Genomic DNA, 24,675 nt, shown 5'->3' with positions numbered 1-24,675 from the left:
ATTGGGGATAAATTAAATGGGGTATCAGTCTACTTATTACCCAATATATTTTTTCCCAGCGTCCTCCTCAGAGTTATCAGACTACAAATCATTCATTCACGCACTATTGTTTTTCCTCTGAACTAGTGTTCAATGCATAGGTTGACAATACATGTGGCTCAATTCACGCAATAAGAGCTACAACGCTAATGTTCTCTGGGTGTCACTGAGTAGACTGATACCCCATGTCATTGATCCACAATCCATAGGTAAGGCTGAACAGTTAAATAGGTATGCCCCCAATGCAATTCTGAAGTATAATGCATCCAGTGTGATTTCAACAATTTTTTGTCAAATTAACAAATTATTGTCTTTTTAAAATTTTATATAGCAACATTCCAGCCTCGTTTAGCTCGATCTGTTCAATTATGGTATAATTATGCTGTTTGTATTCATTTGCATCACTGTCAATTCCATACTTTTATTTTGAATTAGGGTTATTTTAGATGACGACACCTAGCTAGCTAGCTAACTATAGCTACCGAAACAGATTGTAATTTTTCTGTTTTTGGAGAAGAACATTGTTTGCCTCCCTGAGCTTGCTAGCTTTTTTATGACCAACACTGTAGATGCGCGAGACAACTTTACCAGCATCGATACGTATCGATGAATCGTTGTGACGTAAGAAATACGAGTGATGGTGTAATCAATGTGTAACAGTTACGTAAAAAATGTATGAACGTGTTAAATTATTGTGATGTGAAGTCATATTCAGGTCCTGATTGGTCAACAAGCTTATTTGACATGTCAAATAGTGTTATTTGACACGTCAAATAACACTGACGTGTATCTTTTTTGACACGCAAAGGCCCAAACGGCATTCCATAATTTTTTGCCTTGGCAAATTGGGATACAGAAATTCCAAATCCATAGCTAATAAGTCCAACATCCCAGTAAGCGAAATTATGTTGATTCCAGACGTTGACATCACGTGCATTCCAGGTGCTGAATTGAAGGTTAGAAGATATATTTTTCACCAATGGGAAAATGTATAGTTGTTTTGTAGGGTTAACTAACTGCTATTATCTCATAGAACAAAACAGATACGATCTCATAAGCCTGTGTTAAACTCAGGTAGACCCAGTGTACTTTTATATTCGTATGAGAAGGTTAATTGTTAATTTTTGATAAACTAATGTTACTTGAAGACATTCTGTTAGCAACTCTGTGCTTTTGTCTTGAAGCTAAAATGTCATGTGTAGCCTACAGACCAGAAAACAAACCCAACTGTGTCTCCACATGCTTGAGAATTTTTGCATTATTGAATAGTGTAATGTGTTTTAGAAGAAAGGTTTCTGTCATTGTTGAATAATTGTGTTTACTGGCTATAGTGGGTACTGTGACCAAGAATGTTGCATTGCCAGCCACAACGAAAGGTAAGGCAAGGATGCAATGTGAATTGAAAAGTAGAAATCTCCCACTGGGAACACACTGGTTGAATCAATGTTGTTTCCACGTAATTTCAACAAAATTACATTGAACCAAAGTGGAATTGATGTTGAATTGACATCTGTGCACAGTGGGCTCTTTCGCCACAGCTTCTCAGACTCATTTCATATCTCGTAGTTGGAATATGGCCTTAGTGGGGACATTACTCAAAATGTTCAAGCTGATAAAACTCCAAATCTGGACCGCCTACAGGGTCACAGTGACTCTATTGGTTTGAGTAATGACTACAAAATCACTTTAAGTAACTGTACTGAGATATATTAAGTGCAAGAGGTTTCCTCCAATGTTTTGAGTAACGACAGCACATTGGGGTTTATAGTGTTCTCTCAGGTAGCACAATATTTAACCTGTGTGTCATTTCTTTAGCTAGTCTCATACAGCTGTGTTTTTATTGTAGGTAAGAAGCTCCTGTGATAATATTAAAAACCCATTAAACACCTTTAAATCAAATCTACGGCCCTACCTGTCATATAACCTAAATTATGCATCATTCTGGATGAAAGATGTAGCTTGACTTTAACCATATATCAAAGATGTTAATCACCTCACCGAAATAAGGCTTGGCAGGTTGAGACAGTATTTCATATTCTCGAGAAATTTGGAAAATGAAGTAGGTCTATGTAAATTCTGATAACTAAGAAGTGTCTCAACACTGCTCTGTAAGAGCCTATGACGACAATATCTGTATACAATCCTTTCATGAAAATAATATCTACACAGCAAATTGACCAGTGTTACCAAGTGTTGATTTTTCAGTGTAACATTTCTAGTGTTGATTCAGGAGTTCATTTAACTTTCTAAGAGTGAATGTAACACTCATTGGTGTTAATAAAAAGTGTTGAATATGAGAGTGTGATTGTGTCAGTTTTACTCTGTGGAGAGTAAAACATTCCCATCAAAACCATGCCCATCATTATAATATTTTCATGCTTACTCTACTGCAGTTAGATTTTCTCACAATTGTTTTTAATATCTGTGTTTTTGCATGTACGTTGATTGATTCATCTTATGCTACATAAAGATAAATAACATTTTAAAAATCTAAATGAATCCATCCACCTGACCGGGGTGGCATATCAAGAAGCTGATTAAACAGCATGATCTTTACAGAGGTGTACCTTGTGCTGGTGACAATAAAAGTCTACTCTAAAATGTGCAGTTTTGTCACACGACACAATGCCCCAGATCGTTCAAGTTTTGCACAGTTGCAATTAGCAGGCTGACTGCAAGAATATCCACCAGAGCTGTTGCCAGAGAATTGAATGTTGATTTCTCAATGTTGTTTTAGAGAATTTGGCAGTATTTCGAACTGGCTTCACAACCACAGACCATGTATAACCACGCCAGCCCATGACCTTAACACCTGGCTTTGTCACCTGCGGGATCATCTGAGACCAGCCACCTGGACAGCTGATGAAACAGTGGGTTTGAACAACAGAAGAATTTCATCACAAACGGTCAGAAACTGTCTCAGGGAAGCTCATCTGCGTGCTCGTTGTAGTCACCAGAGTCTTGACCTAACTGCAGTTCGGCATCTTAACTGACTTCAGTGGGCAAATGCTAATTTTCGATGGCCACTGACACACTGGAGCAGTGTGCTCTTCACGGATGAATCCATGAACTGTAACAGGCAGATGGCAGACAGCCATCAGGTATGGCGTGCTGTGGGTGTGCGGTTTGCTAATGTCAATGTTGTGAACACAGTGCTCCATGGTGGCGGTGGGGTTATGGTATGGGCAGGCATAAGCTACAGACAATAAACACAATTGCATTTTGTCGATGGCAATTTGAATGCACAGGGATACCGTAACAAGATCCTGACGACCATTATCATGCCATTCATCTGCCGCCATCACCTCATGTTTCGGCATGATAATGCACGGCCCCATGTCGCAAGGATCTGTACACTTTTCCTGGAAGCTGAAAATGTCCTAGTTCTTCCATGGCCTGCATAGTCACCAGACATGTCACTCATTGAGCATGTTTGGGATGCTGTGGATCGACGTGTACTGCAGCGTGTTCCAGTTGCCACCAATATCCAGCAACTTTGCACAGCCATTAGAGAGGTTTGGGACAACATTCCAGCCTGATCAACTCTATGCGAAGGTGATGTCACTGCATGAGGCAAATGGTAGTCACACCAGATAATGACGGATTTTCTGATCTATGCCCCTACCTTTTTTTACAGTATCTGTGACCAACAGATGCATATCTGTATACCCAGTCATGTGAAATCCATAGATTAGGGCCTAATTCAATGATTTCAATTGAATGATTTCCTTATATGAACTGTAACTCAGTAAAATCTTTAAAATTGTTGCATGTTGCGTTTATATTTTTGTTCAATGTAGATTTATTGCGCCCATTGTTCCAGTTTAAATGGTTTAGGTAGTCTCTTTTATCAATGTTCCTAACCCTGATAATCATTATTAGCGCAGGATGCGGGTGAATAAATTTTTTAAATTGTTGGCTGTCCTAACTCTGGCTGGATTCCAATAGAAATTACATATAATTTAGCAAACCAGCATAATATGACTTGCAGGCCTGATGTGGCTTGTAAACCAGGAGGTTCCTAACACCACTGTGTAAAACTTGGCCGTCAAAGTAAGGTCTTTATGATATATGTAATGTATTGTCATAAACAGTTTCATTTTAATGATAACATTTGCCTACAGTAGGAACCCACTTGAAGTCCACAGGACTGAAAAAGAATTAATTTAACAACGATGCCTCTGTCACTAACTAATACAGTCATGGGCGTTAAGGATACAATTCACTCGAAAAGGCAAGGCACACTGGGAAATTATATTTGAGGTGTGGTTTATTGGGACGTGGCTTTCAATTAGGTATTTTTGGCCACCTGTGAGTGGAAGCGTTGTACTAGTTTAAGTGGTCTATAGTTATGTTAATAAACATTTGAGCATGTCTGCTTCCAGTTCTGATGTTTTTATAAACTCTTACATAAGAGCATGTTACAATAAAGACTTGAAACATTATTGTAATGTCCTTAACCCAACTGTGTGACCTTGTAATGGGTAAAAATACAATATAAGGTGTTATTGCACAACACTGAAAGTTTTAATTCCTTAACACTGACAAAGTGTAATAGTGTCAGCACTAAGCACAGTGTTCATTTAACACTCAAAAGTGTGGACCTGTGTAGCCATGGCCAGTGTTACATTTATACAGTCAGTATTGATTTAACACAGGAGAATTTGCTCTGTACTCAATGCTATACAAACAGTATACTGCCCCCAGCAAAAGTTCATGAATAGGGACACCTGGTAGAATTTCTTCATGACTCAATAAATTATTTAAATTGGATAATCACCTGTTAAATTAACTAAAAACTAGCCACAATTTCATTCAAGTCTGCAGACAGTTATGTAATAGAGAACTTCATGTGAGATTTCTCCTGGAGCTTTTCATGAGGTCCATGTTTCATCATGATGGAAAACCAATTGTAATGGCTTATTATTTGTCATCTGTGTTTAGGTCCATATTATTGGCTTTACCATATTTGGAAGCCAACACCATCAGGCCTGTCTGCTTGTGTAACATGCCGAGACAAATGGCCGCTCTCCAGTAAGTGCTCCACTTGACTGGCATCCTGTTCTCCAGCCTATCCACGGCTGAAGGTCAGATTGTTCCACGACCCTTTTCAAGTAGTGTGTCCAATTCTCCCTCTGAGGCAAGCTCTGTGGCAAGCTCCTTCACCTCAGTCAGCGTCTCACACACTTTCGACCCATCCTCACCATCCTCTTCATCATCTGAGCTGTCCGCCCAGCGTCCAACCCTCCTGACCCCCTCCCCGACCACAGGTGCGTTCACACAGGGGTTGTGGTCGTAGATTACCAGTTTTAACCCCTGCAAGTGGGAGAGACCGGGAAAACGGCAGATGTTGTTGCTGTCCACATCAATCACAGTCAGAAAGTGCATGGCAAGCAACACTGGCGGGAACTCAAACAGCTGGTTCCCGGCTAGCCAGATACTCCTCAGCTCCTTCAGCCCACTGAGCTCCATTGGCAGTTTGCTTATCTGGTTGTACCCCAGATGGAGGGTCTTGAGGTTGGAGAGGTCGCAGACTACACTAGGGAACTCAATGAAGCGGTTTGTCTCCAACCAAAGGGTATTAAGTTCTTTCAACTCACGCAGCTCCCGGGGGAGGCTCCAGAGCTTGTTGTTGCCCAGATACAGGATGTTAAGCTGGGGTAGCTGACACACCGCCGCAGGCAGCTCTTCGAAACTGTTAAAGTCTAAAGCTAGGAGCTGCAGCTTCCTCAGGTCCTGCAGGTCTGCAGGTAGGGTGTTCAGGTTGTTGCCACTCAGGTAAAGCTTTACCAGCTCATTGAACAGGCAGGCAGCCATAGGAAGCCGACGCAGCTGGAAATTGCTCAGGTCTAGTGTCCGATCAAGAGGCATCTCCTTTAGGTCGCCCACCAGGAAACGCTGGCAGCGCTCGGAGGGGATGAAGGCCACAGCGCCACGCATGACGTTCCCCATCATGAACACCCTGTCCTCAACCTGATGCTGCCCCTCACTCACCTCTGATTTAGCCACAGAGGTGAGGGAGGAGTGAGGGGCTCATGGAAGAAAGTCCAGGAAAGTCCATTCCTTATCTTTCATGATTACTTAGCAATATAAGCTGTCAAGTCTGTTGCTATTTTATAGAAAAAAACAAGAATAAAACATGAAATATCACACTATATGAGTGAATAACTTACGACTTGATTGAAACCCTGAAAGGCAATTCCAATGTCAAGCTACCGGTCCATGCATCAGCCAATTCTGTTGTGACCCCCACAAAACTGGAGATTATACATGACGGTCTCTCAAAAAACAGACTTCCAAATTATGTTTGCCAGCGTTCCCCCAAATAGTGGTATGCCATTGTTGTATCCCACATAGTGAAAGTGTTGCTGATATTCCCATACCCTTGCACAGACCTCTGTTGGCTCTCTCTCTGTCTGTCTATGGTTCTGAGCTTTGCCTCTCAAGCAAAAGCAAATGACGAGCTGCTCACTCCTCCCCATTTGTGCTTAATGACTTTTCCCGTCTTCATAACGGGAGAGAGCGGGGGGTGGGCTATGGTCTACAGAACAGAATGTAGTCAGTTGATAAGTGTAAGAGGTGTTAAATAAAGAAAGCATGGGAGGTCATCTACATTCCGTCCGTATACAAGCCCTCACACAGCCTGTGATTCATACCTTTAACATCGCCACACAAGTGGCCATTCGCCCTTCACTATGATGTGCAGAATTTGTGACTGTTAGCAGAGGCTGCCTGTCATGTTTCTGAGCTATGGCACAGTGTTGCAGGCAGCCATGTGAGAGAGCCAGAGAGTGTTTTGGTCAAACTGGAAAACCAGTAAATCATCGGGTGGTTTGAAATGTTTGCTGTAGGGAGTGGAAAATGAAGTAACAGCCTCCCAAAAAAAGTAAAGCAGCGAATGAGGGAGGTGTAAATGCCAGAGTGGTCTGGGCTTCGTCAACCCCAGGTTAGGGAGTCCTGTCTGCTTCGTTCACATTGACTTGGTGTGAGCTGTGAGTGTGTGAGGTCCCACTCACAGCTCACACCAGCATGGTCTAGCTGACCAGCATGGTCTAGCTAGACCAGTTATGCTGGCAGACCAGCCTTCATTGTGTTTTTCACTGGCAGACCAGCCTTTGTTGTATTTTGCAGGTGACCAGCCATTGATGTGTTTTTGCTGGTGACCAGCCTTCGTTGTGTTTTTGCTGGTGACTAGCCTTCATTGTGTTTTTGCTGGTGACTAGCCTTCGTTGTGTTTTTGCTGGTGGCTAGCCTTCGTTGTGTTTTTGCTGGTGACTAGCCTTCGTTGTGTTTTGGACATTGGTGACCAGCATAAGCTAGAGGAAAGCCAGCATCAAGTCACATTATACTGGTTTGCAAAGTGATGTTTAATTTCTTTTGGAATCCAGGCAGAGTGGATTCCCACAATCAGCATTCAAAAAGACTGCTAGGGTTAGAAAGATAAAAATTTGAGACTAGCTAAACAATCTAAACTAGATCAACCATTTCAATAACAGGTGCAATATATCCAACTAACAGATTGAATTTGTTTAGAAAAAGGTCAATTATTTATCTTTGTGTAGCACAAGATAGATTAATCAATCAATCTACATGCCAAAACAGATATTGAAACAAACAATTCAAAAAATCTATCAGCAAAAGAGCATGCTGGGAAATATGATAATGATGGACATGGTTTTGCAGACCAGCAAAGTGTGCATTACTTGGGAGTCAACATCACTTGGGATTTAAACTCACAACCTCTCGGTTGCCAGCAACCTGACATTCCTGCTGTGCCACAGGATCTGTGAGTACAATAATGAACCCCCTGGAGTTTTTAATTAGCACAATAAAATTAGCATAATACAAACTAATTAGCATAATAAAAACATCCCGATCAATATACGTCTGATTAAGCTAGAGATATCAGTTTATTTGAATGGGCTGTGTCTCAATCTACCACATCAGCAGACATCAGCTTTCCGCACCTGCGGTTGAAGGTGGCAGAACTACAGCTGGTTATTATCAGAATAGGAGTCACCCCAAAAATCGGTCTTCTCACAAAAACGTCTGTAGCATCCAAACCGTTTGGACTACACACTGATATGACCCCACCACCAAAAGGTGAGACTCTCACAAACACGTACATGCCGGATTTGCTCTAGGATACCCAGAAGCATCACAAGACTCATATGAAGGTAGCCCGGTACCAGTTTAAAAATGTATGGGAGTATATATGGAAGTAGAGGTTAAATATGGGGGAATATATAATATATATACACTACCATATATATACACTACCATTCAAAAGTTTGTAGTCACTTAGAAATGTCCTTGTTTTTGAAAGAGAAGCAAATTTTTTGTCCATTACAATAACATCAAATTGATCAGAAATACAGTGTAGACATTGTTAATGTTGTAAATGACTATTGTACCTGGAAACGGCTGATTTTGAATGAATATCTACATAGGGGTACAGAGGCCCATTATCAGCAACCATCACTCCTGTGTTCCAATGGCACATTGCATTAGCTAATCCAAGTTTATCCTTTTAAAATGCTAATTGATCATTAGAAAACCCTTTTGCAATTATGTTAGCACAGCTGAAAACTGTTGTGCTAATTAAAGAAGCAATAAAACTGTCCTTCTTTAGTCCATCTCTAGTTGAGTATCTGGAGCATCAGCATTTATGGGTTCGTTTACAGGCTCAAAATGGCCAGAAACAAATAACTTTCTTCTGAAACTCATCAGTCTACTCTTGTTCTGAGAAATGGAGGCTATTCCATGCGAGAAATTGCCAAGAAAATGAAGATCTCATACAATGCTGTGTACTACTCCTTTCACAGAACAGGGCAAACTGTCTTTAACCAGAATAGAAAGAGGAGTGGGAGGCCCCAGTACACAACTGAGCAAGAGGACAAGAACAAGTATGAGAAACAGAAGCCTCACAAGTCCTCAACTGGCAGCTTCATTAAATAGTACCCACAAAACACCAGTCTCAACGTCAACAGTGAAGAGGCGACTCCGGGATGCTGGCCTTCTAGGCAAAGTTGCAAAGAAAAAGCCATATCTCAGACTGGCCAATAAAATGAAAAGATTAAGATTGGCAAAATAACACAGACACTGGACAGAGGAAGATTGGGAAAAAAAAGTGCTATGGACAGACAAATCTAAGTTTGAGGTGTTCGGATCACAAAGAAGAACATTCATGTGACGCAGAAAAAACGAAAAGATGCTGGAGGAGTGCTTGACGCTATCTGTCAAGCATGGTGGAGGCAATGTGATGGTCTGGGGGTGCTTTGGTGGTGGTAAAGTGGGAGATTTGTACAGGGTAAAAGGCATCTTGAAGAAGGAAGGCTGTCAATCCATTTTGCAATGCCAAGCCATACCCGAACGGCGCTTAATTGGAGCCAATTTCCTCCTACAACATGGCAATGACCCAAAGCATAGCACCAAACTAAGCAAGAACTATTTAGGGTAGAAGCAGTCAGCTGGTATTCTGTCTATAATGGAGTGGCTAGCCTATCACCGGATCTCAACCCTATTGAGCTGTTGTGGGAGCAGCTTGATCGTATGGTACGTACGAACTGCCCATCAAGCCAATCCAACTTGTGGGAGGTGCTTCAGGAATCATGGAAGCATCAGATTACCTCAACAAATTGACAACTAGAATGCCAAAGGTCTGCAAGGCTGTAATTACTGTAAATGGAGGATTCTTTGACAAAGGCAAGGTTTGAAGGACACTCTTATTATTTCAATTAAAAATCATTATTGTCAACGTCTTGACTATATTTCCTATTCATTTTTCAACTCATTTCATGTATGTTTTCATGAAAAACAAAGACATTTCAAGTGACCCCAAACTTTTGAACGGTAGTGTACACAGTTGAGGTCGGAAGTTTAAATACACTTAGGTTGGAGTCATTCAAAATGAAAATGTCAAGAACTTTGAAGGTTTCTTCAAGTGCTGTCGCAAAATCCATCAAACTACGTCTGTAGCCATGAAGTGCTTTGAAAGGCTGGTCATGGCTCACATCAACAGCATCCTCCCAGACACAATAGACTCACTCCAATTCGCATACCGCCCCACCAGATCCACAGATGACGCAATCTCAATCGCACTCCACACTGCCCTTTCTCACCTGGACAAAAGGAACACCTATGTCAGAATGCTGTTCATCAACTACAGCTCAGCGTTCAACATCATAGTGCCCACGAAGCTCATCACTAAGCTAAGGACTGTGGGACTAAACACTTCCCATCTGGTTTGTGCTTAGTTGTTTTTCAACAGGACAATGACCCAACACACCTCCAGGCTGTGTAAGGGCTATTTGACTAAGAAGGAGAGTGATGGAGTGCTGCATCAGATGACCTGGCCTCCACAATCACCAGACCTCAACCCAGTTGAGATGGTTTGGGATGAGTTGGACCGCAGAGTGAAGGAAAAGCAGCCAACAATTGCTCAGCAAATGTGGGAACTCCTTCAAGACTGTTGGAAAAGCATTCCAGGTGAAGTTAGTTGAGAGAATGCCAAGAGTCTGCAAAGCTGTCAAGGCGAAGGTTGGCTACTTTGAAGAATCTCAAATATAACATTTAACACTTTTTTGGTTACTACATGATTCCATATGTTCTCATAGTTTTTATATCTTCACTATTATTCTACAATATAGTAATAGTAGAAATAAAGGAAAACACTTCAATGAGTATGTGTCCAAACTTTTGACTGGTACTGTGTATATATACACATTTAATGATCCTTCTTATATCTCTAAGATATGTGTCACGGTCGTCATAATGATGAGACCAAGGCGCAGCGTGAGTAGAGTTCCACATAATTTTAATAATCCGAAACTCACTGAACAAAACAACAAAAGCACGAACAAACCGCTACTGTTGTGCACTCAGGCAACTAAATGTAGACAAGATCCCACAACACAAATTACGAAAATGGCTACCTAAATACAACGATAATCAGCTGTCTCTGATTGGGAACCATATCAGGCCAACATAGACATACAAAACCCCCTAGACATACAAAAACCCTAGACATACAAAAACTAGAGTACCCACCCTAGTCACACCCTGACCTAACCAAAATATATAGCAAAACAGATATATCTAAGGTCAGGGCGTGACAATATGTCAAACATTTCAAAACAAACTTCCTTTTGTTTATTTTTTGACTATCTGTTTGCCATGTATGAATATGTTTTTTAGTGCGTTTTCATGTGCTACTAGCAGTAAGACCCAAATTCGATTTTTAATCAAGTATTGTGTTTTATAATTGTTTACATCAAGTAAAGTGGTTTTGTCGGACAATTATTGACTTGATTCTGGGCAACATTCAGCAAATTACAGAACTGTATTCCTGCCATTAAATCTGTGGCCAATCTCTGTCATGCCCACAGACCTGGTGGCGTAGCAGGAAATGCAGGTCATTAGCACCCAAGAATTTGTGAGTTCAAATCCCAAGTGAGGTATAGTCTCAAGTAACCAGCATTCGGCTGTAAAAATTCAGTAACTTATTGTTGTTTAACTTATTTTCACTACAATATGTAGCCTGTAGTGTATGCTTGAAATGTTTTTTCCAATTTAGATAGTTTAGGTCAAGGATGGGCAATCTCAATCTCTTCATTCAAAGACTCAATCATGGACACTCCTACTGACTGTTGTGGCTGCTTGCGTGATGTATTGTTCATCGTTCTAAATCTGGCAGTTATTCTGAATGCAGATTGTTGGTGAATAAAAGTTGTTGAATATCCACACTCAGGCTGGATTCCAATAGGAATTAGACATCACAATTAGACACCAGCATAATGCGACTTGGTAATGGTTTTGTGCATAAAGTTGAATAAATAATGAGAAAGCAAAAACAGGTTTTTAGAAATTTTTGTAAATGTATTAAAATAAAAAAAACTGAAATTCCTTTTATACATAAGTATTCAGACCCTTTGCTGTTTCCATTGATCATCCTTGAGATGTTTCTACAACTTTCTTGGAGTCCAGCTGTGGTAAATTCAATTGATTGGAGATGATTTGGAAAGGCACACACCTGTCTATATGTTGACAGTGCATGTCAGAGCAAAAACCAGGCCATGAGGTCGAAGGAATTGACCGTGTGGCAAGGCACAGATCTGGGTAAGGGTTCAAAAAAATGTATGCAGCATTGAAGGTCCTTAGGAACACAGTGGCCTCCATCATTCATAAATAGAAGAAGTATGGAACCACCAAGACTCTTCCTAGAGCTGGCCGCCCGGCCAAACTGAGCAATCGGGTGAAAAGGGCCTTGGTCAGGGAGGAGACCAAGAACCCGATGGTCACATTGACAGAGCTCCAGAGGTCCTCTGTGGAGGTGGAAGAACCTTCCAGAAGGACAACCATCTCCGCGGCACTCCACAAAGCAGGCCTTTATTGTAGAGTGGCCAGACTGAAGCCACTCCTCAGTAAAAGGAACATGACAGCCCTCTTGGAGTTTGCCAAAAGGCACCTAAAGGACTCTCAGACCATGCAAAACAAGATTCTCTGGTCTGATGAAACCAAGATTGAATTGTTTGACCTGAATGCCAAACGTCACAACTGGAGGAAACTTGGCACCATCGGTGAAGCATGGTGGTTGCAGCATCATCCTGTGGGGATGTTTTTCAGCAGCAGGGACTGGGAGACTCATCAGGATCGACAGGATCGAGGGAAAGATGAATGGAGCAAAGTACAGTAAGATCCTTGATGAAAACCTGCTCCAGAGTCCTCAGAACATTAGACTGGGGAGAAGGTTAACCTTCCAACAGGACAACGACCCTAAGCACACAGCCAAGACAACACAGGAGTGGCTTCTGGACAAGTCTCTGAATGTCCTTGAGTGGCCCAGCCAGAGCCCGGACTTGAACCCGATCAAACATCTCTGAAGACACTTGAAAGTAGTTCCACTCCCTATCCAACTTGACAGAGCTTGAGAGGATCTGCAGCGAAGAATGTAAGAAACTCCCCAAAAACAGGTGTGCCAAGCTTGTAGTGTAATACCCAAGAATACTCAATTCGGTAATTGCTGCCAAAGGTGCTTCAACAAAGTACTCAGTAAAGGGTCTGAATTCTTAAGTAAATGTAATATTTCTGTTTTTTTAAATTTTATTTGCAAAATGTAAAAAAAAAAAAAGTTTTTGCTTTGTCATTATTGGCTATTGTGTGTAGATTGATAAGGGGAAAAACGTTTTTATCCATTTTAGAATAAGGCTGTAACGTAACAAAATGTTTCCGAATGCACTGTATGATGGTACACTGGTGACCATCAAAAACACAATGAAGGCTGGTCACCAGCAAAAACACAATGAAGGCTGTTCACCAGCGAAAACCTAACTCTGTTTTTATCCAGCAGGGGCTATGGATACATACTGTGGAACCAAGCCACAGCTGGTGGCTGGTGCTAAAATGAGCTTCTAGGAAATGTTCTTTGATTCTGTTTAATTTCCTTTTTTAAGAAGATTAAGGTGGGATTTAATCAGAGCCGGATTTCGTACTGTAGTGTGAGTTTGAGCTTGCTTTTGGTCACATGTGATTTCATTTGTACTTACTGCACCATGTGCATGGGAACCACATTCAGTTACATAACCATGTCACGTAATTCTCTGCGAGCTGGAAGGTGGTATCATCTGCTGTCTCGTTAGTACAATCTCCTGTACCTTTATTAGGGTATATTTTCCAACCAGATAAAGGGCAAGAATATAATGTCCCTTACCAAATCAATCAAATCAAATCAAATGTAATTTGTTACATGCTTGGAAAGCAACAGGTGTAGACTAACAGTAAAATGCTTACTTACATGTCCATATCCAAGAATACAGAGTTAAAGATGGAGATAAAGAAATGTCAAATAGAAATAGAAATATTGACACCAGGAATGAATACACAGTCAAATAATGAATGACAATAAAGATTCAAAATGACATGGCTATATACTGGAAGTACCAGTACTGAGTCGATGTGCAGGGGTACGAGGTAATTGAGGTAGCTATGTACACATAGGTAGGGTTAAAGTGACTTGGCAACAGAACAGATAATAGATTGAGCTGTAGCAGCAGTGTATGTGGTGAGTGTGAAAGTGTTTGTGTGTGTGTGTGTGTGTGTGTGTGTGTGTGTGTGTGTGTGTGTGTGTGTGTGTGTGTGTGTGTGTGTGTGCGCGCGTGTGTGTTATGTGTGCATATGTAGTATGTGTGTGGGTAGAATCCAGTATGTGTGCATAGAGTTAGTTCAGAATAGGGTCGATGCAGGTATTCCGGGTAGCCATTTGATTAGCTATTTAGCAGCCTTGTTTATCAGTCTTATGGCTTGGGAGTAGAAACTGTTCAGAGTCCTATTGGTTTTAGACTTGGCACACTGGTACTGCTTGCCATGCGATAGCAGACAGAACAGTATATGGCTGAGTTCCCCTACTGGTGGCTCGCTGGCTGAATTTGGTACGCGGGTGGTTTTATTTGGGCCCCCAAGTTTTCAGAGCAAAAAAATATAATTAAAATGTTTTCAAAATAAAGTCAAACATGTGTGTAAAATGTTCATTGTTGGACATCAAAGACACCAGGAATTCAGCTCCACATGATTTTTATTTAAGAAATCTGTTCCCAAGTATTCCCACGCATACTAGAGAGACACGTGATCGTATACAAACGTAAGCAACGTTTGAAATTATTATGTTTTAGTCAAACATTATATCTGTTTTAGCTTCTTGCCGTCAATTTGCAGTCAAAAAATTGTGAATCTAGTTGATTGTCCCTGGCTTTGGTGGTTGGAGTTGTTGACCATTTTTGGGGCTTTCATCTGACACTGCCTAGTACAGAAGTCCTGGATGCTAGGGAGCTCAGCCCCAGTGATGTACTGGGCCATACTCACCACTAGAGGTCGACCGATTATGATTTTTCAACGCCGATACCGATACCGATTATTGGAGGACCAAAAAAAGTTGGTACCGATTAATCGGCAGATTTTTTAAATGTATTTGTAATAATGACAATTACAACAATACTGAATGAACACTTATTTTAACTTATTTTAATTCATCAATAAGATCAATTTAGCCTCAAATAAATAATGAAACATGTTCAATTTGGTTTAAATAATGCAAAAACAAAGTGTTGGAGAAGAAAGTAAAAGTGCAATATGTTCCTTGCTCAGAACATGACAACATATGAAAGCTTGTGGTTCCTTTTAACATGAGTCTTCAACATTCCCAGGTAAGAAGTTTTAGGTTGTAGTTATTATAGCAGTTATAGGACTATTTCTCTCTATACCATTTGTATTTCATATACCTTTGACTATTGGATGTTCTTATAGGCACTTTAGCATTGCCAGTGTAACAGTATAGCTTCCGTCCCTCTCCTCACTCCTACCTGGGCTCGAACCAGGAACACATCGACAACAGCCACACTCGAAGCAGCGTTACCCATCGCTCCACAAAATCCGCGGCCCTTGTAGAGCAAGGGGAACTACTCCAAGTCTCAGAACGAGTGACATTTGAAACGCTATTAGTGCGCACCCCGCTAACTAGCTAGCCATTTCACATCGGTTACACCAGCCACATGCTTGAAGCACAACGAAGAGCTGCTGGCAAAACGCACGAAAGTGCTGTTTGAATGAATGCTTACAGGCCTGCTGGTGCCTACCATCGCTCAGTCAGACTGCTCTATCAAATCATAGACTTAATTATAACATAATAACACACCGAAATACGAGCCTTAGGTCATTAATATGGTCGAATCCGGAAACTATCATCTCGAAAACAAGACGTTTATTCTTTCAGTGAAATACGGAACCGTTCCGTATTTTATCTAATGGGTGGCATCCATAAGTCTAAATATTCCTGTTACATTGCACAACCTTCAATGTTATGTCATAATTACGTAAAATTCTGGCAAATTAGGTGGCCCAAACTGTTGCATATACCCTGACTCTGCGTGCAATGAACGTAAGAGAGGTGACACAATTTTACCTGGTTAATATTGCCTGCTAACCTGGATTTCTTTTAGCTAAGTATGCAGGTTTAAAAATATATACTTCTGTGTATTGATTTTAAGAAAGGCATTGATGTTTATGGTTAGGTACACATCGGAGCAACGACAGTCCTTTTTCACGAATACGCACCGCATCGATTATATGCAACACAGGACACGCTAGATAAACTAGTAATATCATCAACCATGTGTAGTTAACTAGTGATTATGATTGATTGATTAATTGTTTTTTATAAGATAGGTTTAATGCTAGCTAGCAACTTACCTTGGCTTACTGCATTTGCTCCTCGTGGAGTGCAATGAGAGGCAGCTGGTTAGAGCGTTGGACTAGTTAACTGTAAGGTTGCAAGGTTGAATCCCCGAGCTGACAAGGTAAAAATCTGTCGTTCTACCCCTGAACAAGGCAGTTAACCCACCGTTCCTACGCCGTCATTGAAAATAAGAATGTGTTCTTAACTGACTTGCCTAGTTAAATAAAGATTAAATAAAGGTGTAAACCTTGCAGTTGCTATACTAAGTGGTGATGCAGCCAGTCAAGATAATCTCAATGGAGCAGCTGTAGATCTTTTTGAGGATCCGAGAGCCCATGTCAAATCTTTTCAGACTCCTGAGGGGGAAGAGACGCTGTTGTGCCCTCTTCAAATATGTGTGGTTGTCTGTGGACCATGTTAATTCCTTAGTGAAGTGGACACCGAGGAACTTGAAGCTCTCGACCCGCTCCACTACAGACTCATTGATGTGCGTGAAGGCATGCTTGTTTGTCTTGCTGACGTTGAGGGAGAGGTTGTTGTCCTGGCAGTGTGGTGCCAGGACCTCCTCCCTATAGGCTGACTCATCGTCATTGTTGATCAGTCCTACCAATTGAAGATGGTGTTGGAGTTGTGCGTGGCCACACAGTTGTGGCTGAACAGGGAGTACAGGAAGCACACACCCCTGATGGGCCCCCGTGTTGAGGGTCACTGTGGCGGATTTGTTGTTGCCTTCCCTCACCGCCTCGGGACAGCCATCAGGAAGTCCAGGATCCAGTTGCAAAAGGTGTTCAGTCCCAGGGTCCTTGATCTTGTTGATGCGCTTGGAGGGGCAATGGTGTTGAATGTTGAGCTGTAGTCAATGAACTGCATTCTCATGTAGGTATTCCTTTAATCCAAGCGGTTGAGGGCAGTGTGGATTGCAATAGACATTGCGTCATCTGTGGATCTGTTGGGGCAATATGTGAATTGGAGTCAGCCCAGGGTATCTGGGATGATGGCGTTGATGTAAGCCATGACCAGCCTTTCAAAGCATTTCATGGCTACAGATGTCAGTGCAGCCTTTCAAAGCAGGTTACCTTGCTGTTCTTAGGCACAGGGACTATGCTGGTCTGTTTGAAACAAGTTGGTATTACAAACCGGGTCAGGGATAAGTGTCAGTGAAGACACTTGCCAGCTGGTCAGGGCATGCTCTATCAATTTAATTCAATTTAACGGCTTTATTGGCATGGTAAACAAATGTTAACATTACCAAAGCAAGTGGAGTAGATAATAAATACAAGTGAAATAAACACTAAAAATTAACAGTAAACATTACACAGAAGTTCCATAAGAATAAAAACATTTCAAATGTGATATTATGGGTATATACCGTGTTGTAACGATGTGCAAATAGTTAAAGTACAAAAGGGAAAATAAATAAACATAAATATGGGTTGTATCTACAACGGTGTTTTTTCTTCACTGGTTGACATTTTCTTGTGGCAACAGGTCACAAATCTTGCTACTGTGATGGCACACTATGGTATTTCACCCAGTAGATATGGGAGGTTATCAAAATTGGGTTTGTTTTTTGAATTCTGTGTGATCTGAGGGAAATATATGTCTCTAATATGGTCATACATTTGGCAGGAGCTTAGGAAGTGCAGCTCATTTTCTACCTAATTTTGTGGGCAGTGGGCACATAGTCTGTCTTCTCTTGAGAGCCAGGTCTGCCTACGGCGGCCTTTCTCAATAGCAAGGCTATGTTCACTGAGTCTGTACATAGTCAAAGCTTTCCTTAAGTTTCGATCAGTCACAGTGGTCAGGTATTCTGCCACTGTGTACTCTCTGTTTAGGGTCAAATAGCATTCTAGTTTTCTCTGTTTTTTTGTTAATTCTTTCCAATGTGTCAAGTAATTATATTTGAGTTTTCTCATGATTTGGTTGGGTCTAATTGTGTTGCTGTCCTGGGGCTCTGTGGGGTCTGTTTGTGTTTGTGAACAGAGCCCCAGGACCAGCTTGCTTAGGGGACTCTTCTCCAGGTTAATCTCTCTGTAGGTGATGGCTTTGTTATGGAAGGTTTGGGAATCGCTTCCTTTTAGGTGGATGTAGAACGGCTCTATTCTGGATTTTGTTTTGTGTTGTACACTGAAGAAATTCTATCTCCAGCCCTCCTCTATGCAGCACATTACTCTTCATCTGGTGGCTTCTGACAGGCAGAAATACAGTACTGACTGAAGAAGGAGAAAATGTGGGCAATATGGTGGTCCCTCCATAGAATGTAATACTGTAGATATATTGGAGAGGACAACATTTGTTATCCAATATGCTCTTAACCGATAGGCCTATAGCACAGATGAGTTGATACAATGTGTCATGCATACCACATAGATAGAACAATGGAATGATGATGAACAATAAGAATACTGGCAGATGCTTTAAAAGAGGGGTTGGCAACAAAAAAAAATAAGTAAATTGAATTGAAGAAGATCACCAGGAATTCAGTAAAGTATTTAAAAAAAAATAGAACATCTGTTTCCAAGTATTCCCACCAAAAAATAGACATGATCGTGTCTCAATGTAAGCAAGGCATGAAATTATTGTTATTTTCCAATATCATATTTTTTTGGGGGGGGGGGGGGGGGGTGCACAATTGGCCCAGCGTCGTCTGGGTTTGGCCACGATAGACCGTCATTGTAAATACTTGCCTACTGACATTAAAAATATATATAAAAAAATCTAATTATGTTCTGGCACCCAGGCTCGGACAAAAATCTGCCTTGTGGCTGAATTTTGTTGTCTAGCCTGCTTTAAAATGTTATAAATATAAATAAGTGGCAACACTTTTTAAATCCTTTAATGGCATAGGTGACGGTGATTCGTAGCTAGTGAGTGACACATATCAATATGATATGGTGATACCATATATCTAGGCTACTACTACTGTGATATCATTCCGAGGGTTCATTGCCAAACCTCTATGTTTTGAAAATGACCGAAGTGGGAGTGGCTTGTTTTGTTTACCTACTGAGTTTGTTGATGCACTGATCATTGTCTACTACAGATTAGTGAGGTGAGTTCCCACAACAATATATGTAACTACAAAAACAACATTGCTGACTATTCAAATACATTCTGAGTATTAGCCACGTTGTACCCACATTAGTAGAACGTTCATCATTTGTGTGCGGAAATGATTAGGTTGCAGAGAGGTCAGAGGGTAAAGGCTATTCACCCAGGACTCTCGATTGTAGAATACACAGCCATCTTGGATCTACGAGCAGAAGGGAAATTAATGCGGTGAGGTTTTTTTTTTTTTTTTTTTTAATTTCCACCCTCCCCCCACCCAAATATAAACCCGTTTGGTCCGAATCAAATCGTTACATCACAACACATTCATCTTTGTAGTCCTTGCCGTTCGGTATGTTTTGGACCGGTTCGTGGATTTCAATTCGAATGGTCTTCTGTTTTTGTCTGTGTGGCCGCTAGCGTGAATTGAGACCGAGAGGTAGCTACTGGGATTGGGAAGTGGATAGGAGGCAAAGTAGGCCCAACCTGCACATCACTACCTATGGGCAAACAGACTGCCTGACAAGGGCTGTCACGGCTAGTTGTTGAAGCAAACTTATAATCAGACTTACGTTGTATTGGTAGCTAGTTAGCTCAATTTAGCTAGCTAGGACATAAACAATCAACTGGCGTTACTAACGTTAGCTAGTTAATAGCTATAGCGTTAGCTAGCTCGCTTGTCTGAGTCCTGTGACCCACATGCATGACTCAAATTCCATTGCATTACACCGGCACACCAAGCCACCTTGCCGGACCCCTTCGTTTCTCGAGAGTTATCTCTCCTGCAACCGGTCCATATTTTTTTGCGTCCCTCGATTCTGCTCGCTTAACTTGATAGGTTAGATAGCTATTTAGATATTTATGTCTTGATTAGCTACCTAACTGTGTTAGCCACAACATGCTGAAGCCAAAAGATAAACAACCAATGTATCCAGTCACGCGAGAGTGGGTGGCTGTTTAGCTAGTTAGCCAACTAAGTTACACTAAATATAATGTGGCATGTTCATGTTGATACTCTTCCCCCTGAGGCTCCACTACTAAACTGGCAGCAAGCATCTTGCTAGCACAACAAGCATCTTCCTAGTTTTGACACCAGTGTCAGAGATGACCCCATTCAATGTGGAAATAATGAATGTGTCATTTAGGTCATTTAGGTCATTTAAATATTAATAGCTATGTCTCCATGTTCACAAGGTGAGAGAGTATCAGAGGGTTCTTAGATTGAAGCAACATTTGGTGTGGAGAATAACTGGAATCGGTTGTGAACTTAAGAGGCACCTGAGCAGAAGCTTGTTGAATTGTGCTGAGGCAATGTTGCACAGATGCACACAGTTTTTGTATGTTGACCAATGCAATGAAACAGTGGGAAATCAACACTTTTTAAAAGTGATTGTAATTGTTTTGCTATATGAGCACATTGTGCAATGTGTGTGGGTGTGTAGTTGTCTGGTGGTGAGGTTGGAGTAGTTGAAACTGAAAGTCTAGTAGATCATCGTCATCGGACTAACTGTAGGCTCCTGCATAACTGTTGTGTTTCACTCCAGTCCTGTCCATGATAGTTTAAAAAAAAAACTGATATGAACAATGTTTTGTCAATAAATGGATGCAGGCATGCTGGTTGAGAAAGCCTTTTTGGAGTTGAAATAGTAAAACCTCTTCTTTCATCTCACTTTTGCAGGTGACAAACGGAATGTTCAGTGCTACGAGAAAGAAGTTTGTAGAGGGGGTCGAAAGTGACTACCCTGATGAGGGCATGTACTACAGCCAGCCGTTGCCGTTCTCACATAGGTCGGACAAAGACTTAAGCGCTCTGTCTGCTCGATCACACGTCCCTAGTACAGCTCCCTTTGAACTTGAAGTAAGTACAAAACATTTTCACATGTTTCTTCTATAATTTCAATCTGTTTATGCATATTTTGTCATATTTAGTGCGATTTAGGTTACTCCATTATCCTACACTACCCTCTGTGTTTATTTGGACTGCGAAGCTAAAACATTTAATGTGGCTCTATACTCCAGCGTTTTGGAATTGAGATCAAATGTTTCATATGTCGAGACAGGACAGATTTGAGGGTATTTTCACACATGTCTGTTTTGCCAGGGCCCTGATTATTTGATATTGTCACGATACCTAGGTGCCGTTACGATGTGTTATGATTATAGATGTATTGCGATTCAATACTGTGATTTATTTTTTATTTTTTAAATGTTCCAAGCATATTGCTCACCATACTGTATGTCTGCTGCAGAGGGACAAAAGAGCCATGAGAAAAACGAGTTTTGATCAGTCATGGAAATAAAAGGGCTGAAAACAAATAGTCTCCCTATTTAAAAATAAGATGGAGAACAAGCTGTGAAGGAAAGATCCTGGAGTTTTGGTGCAAGTACAGCCAACTAGCGCAAAAAATAATATTGCGATATTGTCACAATGATATGAAACGCTATGTCGTCAAAAATAATATCCTGATATGTAACTGCATCGCAGTTAATGCAGACATTGAATATCCCTTTGAGCATAGTGAAGTTATTCATTACACTTTAGGTCGTGTATCAAAACACCCAGTCACTACAAAGATACAGGTGTCATTCCTAACTCAGTTGCCGGAGAAGAAGGAAACTGCTCAGATATTTCACCATGAGGCCAGTAGTGATTTTAAAACAGTTACAGAGTTTAATGGCTGTGATAGGAGAGAACTGAGGATGGATCAACAACATTGTAGTTATTCAACAATACTAACCTAATGGACAGTGTGAAAAGAAGGAAGCCTGTACAGAATTAAAAAAGATTCCAAAACATGCATCCTGTTTGCAACAAGGCACTAAAGTAATACTGCAAAAATGTGACAAATGTGACAAATTGGTCGTCTGCTTGTCGACATTTTTAAACGTGTATTTTTCAATATATAGACACACCCTATGTGTTTGAATAAAATCAACTATATGCCTTGAGATTGTCTGACGCTTTAAGTGCACTGTTTGATTAAATAATTATGACACAAATGACTCGAGGGAATCTGATGGCTACGCTGTGTAATTTAAAAAATATATGTATATATTTTTTTATAGTGAGTGACTGGCATACGTTGTCTCTCTCCTCCCTGATTCAGTGAAAAGGCACCACCGCACAGCTATGTTTATCACACTGTTTGTGCTGAAGCAGCAACATCTTTTTAACCATTTCGTTTCTTTCTTGTTTCTCTGACTGAAAAGTTCTGTTAATCAAAATCACTAATTTGTTGAGGAAAAACATCACCTATTCCCTCAACCCTTGCAGTCTTTACGTGAAACTGGGGTGGCAGGTAGTCAATTACACGCTCCCTCAACTTGAGACATCTGTGACATTGTGTTGTGTGACACAGCTGAACATTTTAGGATGGCCAATTATTTTCCCCAGCACAAGGTGTACCTGTGTAATGATCTTGCTGTTTAATCGGGTTCTTGATATGCCACACCTGTCAGGTGGATGGATTATTTTGGAAAGGAGAAATGCTCACGAACAAAGATAAAAACACATTTTAGAGAAATACAATTTTTGCGTGTATGGATCATTTCTGGGATCTTTTATTTCAGCTCATGAAACATGGGACCAACACTTTACATGTTGCATTTATATTTATGTTCAGAAAAAAGGAGGGTATAGGAGCAATCATTTTGTGAGTATTATGAGTGACAAACAGGTGCTGTTAAATTACAATATTATTTTTACTGACGATTAATAACTGTGTGATGACATTAACACACAAGCTGTGTGATGACATTAACAAATTAATGATTGATTGATACATTAGCATATATATTGAAGTATAAGCCTAACTAAGTTACAAGACCACATAATGACAAAGCGAAAACAAGTGTTTAGACATTTTTATAGACAAGGCACACACTTGTCTATATAAGGTCCCACAGTTGACACTGCATGTCAAAGCAAAAACCAAGCCTTGAGGTCGAAAGGAAGTGTCTATAGAGCTCTGAGACAGGATTGTGGCGAGGCAAGGGAAGTGTGCCAAAACATTTCTGCAGCATTGAAGGTCCCCAAGAACACAGTGGCCTCCATCATTCTTAAATGGAAGAATTTTGGAACCACCAAGACTCTTCCTGGAGCTGGCCGGCCAGCCAAACTGAGCAATCGGGGGAGAATGGCCTTGGTCAGGGAGGTGGCCAAGAACCCGATGGTCACTATGACAGAGCTCTAGAGTTCCTCCGTTGAGGTGGGAGAACCTTCCAGAAGAACAACCATCCCTGCAGCACTCTAAAGTTTCCGAAACTGTCAAAATATTGTCTGTGAGTATAACAGAACTGATATTGCAGGCGAAAACCTGAGGAAAATCCAACTGGGAAGTGCCTCTTATTTTGAAAGCTCCCTGTTCCATTGCATGCCTTCCAAGGGAAGGGATATCAACCATACTTTTCTGGTCTGAACAGTCTTTAGACATAGTTTCAGGCTTTTATTCTGAAAAATGAGCGAGAAAGATCACATCGCATCAGTGAATGTCTGGGTGCCAGCAGCGTTTTGCATGCTCCAACAGAGTGGAGCAGACACTTTCTCTCTCACTCCTATTGAAAAAGCTAAGGTCCGGTTGAAATATTATTGATTATATATTGTAAAAACAACCTGAGGATTGATTATAAAATATGTTTGACATGTTTCTATGAACTTTACGGATACTATTTGGAATTTTCGTATGCCCCGTCGTGACCGCTCGAGCCTGTGTATTTCTGAACATAACGCGCCAACCAAATGGAGGTATTTTGGATATAAAAATAATATTTTTGGATCAAAAGGAACATTTGTTGTGTAACTGGGAGTCTCGTGAGTGCAAACATCCGAAGATCATCAAAGGTAAGCGATTCATTTTATTGCTTTTCTGACTTTCGTGACCAATCTACTTTGCTGCTAGCTGTTTGTAATGTTTTGTCTGCTGAGAGAGATGTCCTTACATAAACGCTTGGTATGCTTTCGCCGAAAAGTTTTTTTGAAATCTGACATGCCAGGTGGATTAACAACAAGCTAAGCTGTGTTTTGCTATATTGCACTTGTGATTTCATGAAAATTAAATATTTTTTGTAATTTAATTTGAATTTGACGCTCTGCAATTCAGTGGATGTTGACAAATGATCCCGCTAACGGGACGGGCGCATCAAGAAGTTAAGAACACATTCTTATTTACAATGACGTGCAAAGCGTCGCGTCCAGGGCTGTGGCGGTCATGTGATTGTCAAGCAAATAACTGTCGGTCTCATGGTAATTGACTGTTAATTAACATAAAGGGGATCCACACATGCAAGCTGCTGATGCGTGCCTTTGAAATATCTACATTCTAAAGTGTAATAAATCCACTTAATTGCCTGTACACCACAATAAC

The 24,675-nt window shown here is 40.9% G+C and overlaps 2 protein-coding genes across 8 annotated transcripts in view; one reads left to right on the top strand and one right to left on the bottom strand.

Annotated features, from left to right (window-relative positions):
• Positions 1-3,875: 3,875 nt before the first annotated feature.
• Positions 3,876-6,581, bottom strand: LOC110493325 (leucine-rich repeat-containing protein 10). The gene has a single exon (XM_021567588.2). It carries the CDS (start codon positions 5,992-5,994, stop codon positions 5,128-5,130), a length of 867 nt encoding a protein of 288 aa, XP_021423263.2. The 5' UTR covers positions 5,995-6,581; the 3' UTR covers positions 3,876-5,127.
• A 12,808-nt stretch (positions 6,582-19,389) lies between these two features.
• The window catches only part of LOC110493282 (CCR4-NOT transcription complex subunit 2), a 28,088-nt gene continuing 22,802 nt past the window's right edge, over positions 19,390-24,675 (top strand). For 5 of the 7 annotated variants that reach the window (XM_021567577.2, XM_021567574.2, XM_021567560.2 and 2 more), the window contains exons 1-2: positions 19,390-19,543; positions 20,991-21,170. In XM_021567577.2, the coding sequence (XP_021423252.2) occupies positions 21,003-21,170 (168 nt within the window). In that variant the 5' untranslated portion in view covers positions 19,390-19,543; positions 20,991-21,002. Of the gene's footprint in view, positions 19,544-19,584; positions 19,752-20,990; positions 21,171-24,675 lie in introns of those variants that run through there. The other 2 variants (XM_021567552.2, XM_021567545.2) reach the window with 2 other exon arrangements.

Source organism: Oncorhynchus mykiss, chromosome 2 (genome assembly GCF_013265735.2).
Source record: "Oncorhynchus mykiss isolate Arlee chromosome 2, USDA_OmykA_1.1, whole genome shotgun sequence".
In the NCBI taxonomy this organism is placed as follows: Eukaryota; Metazoa; Chordata; class Actinopteri; order Salmoniformes; family Salmonidae; genus Oncorhynchus; species Oncorhynchus mykiss.
This window is presented reverse-complemented; position numbering and strand designations above follow the sequence as displayed.

Coding starts and splice junctions, on each gene's coding strand:
- LOC110493325 (XM_021567588.2), bottom strand. CDS start 5,994: ATGATGGGGAACGTCATGCGTGGCGCTGTGGCCTTCATCCCCTCCGAG.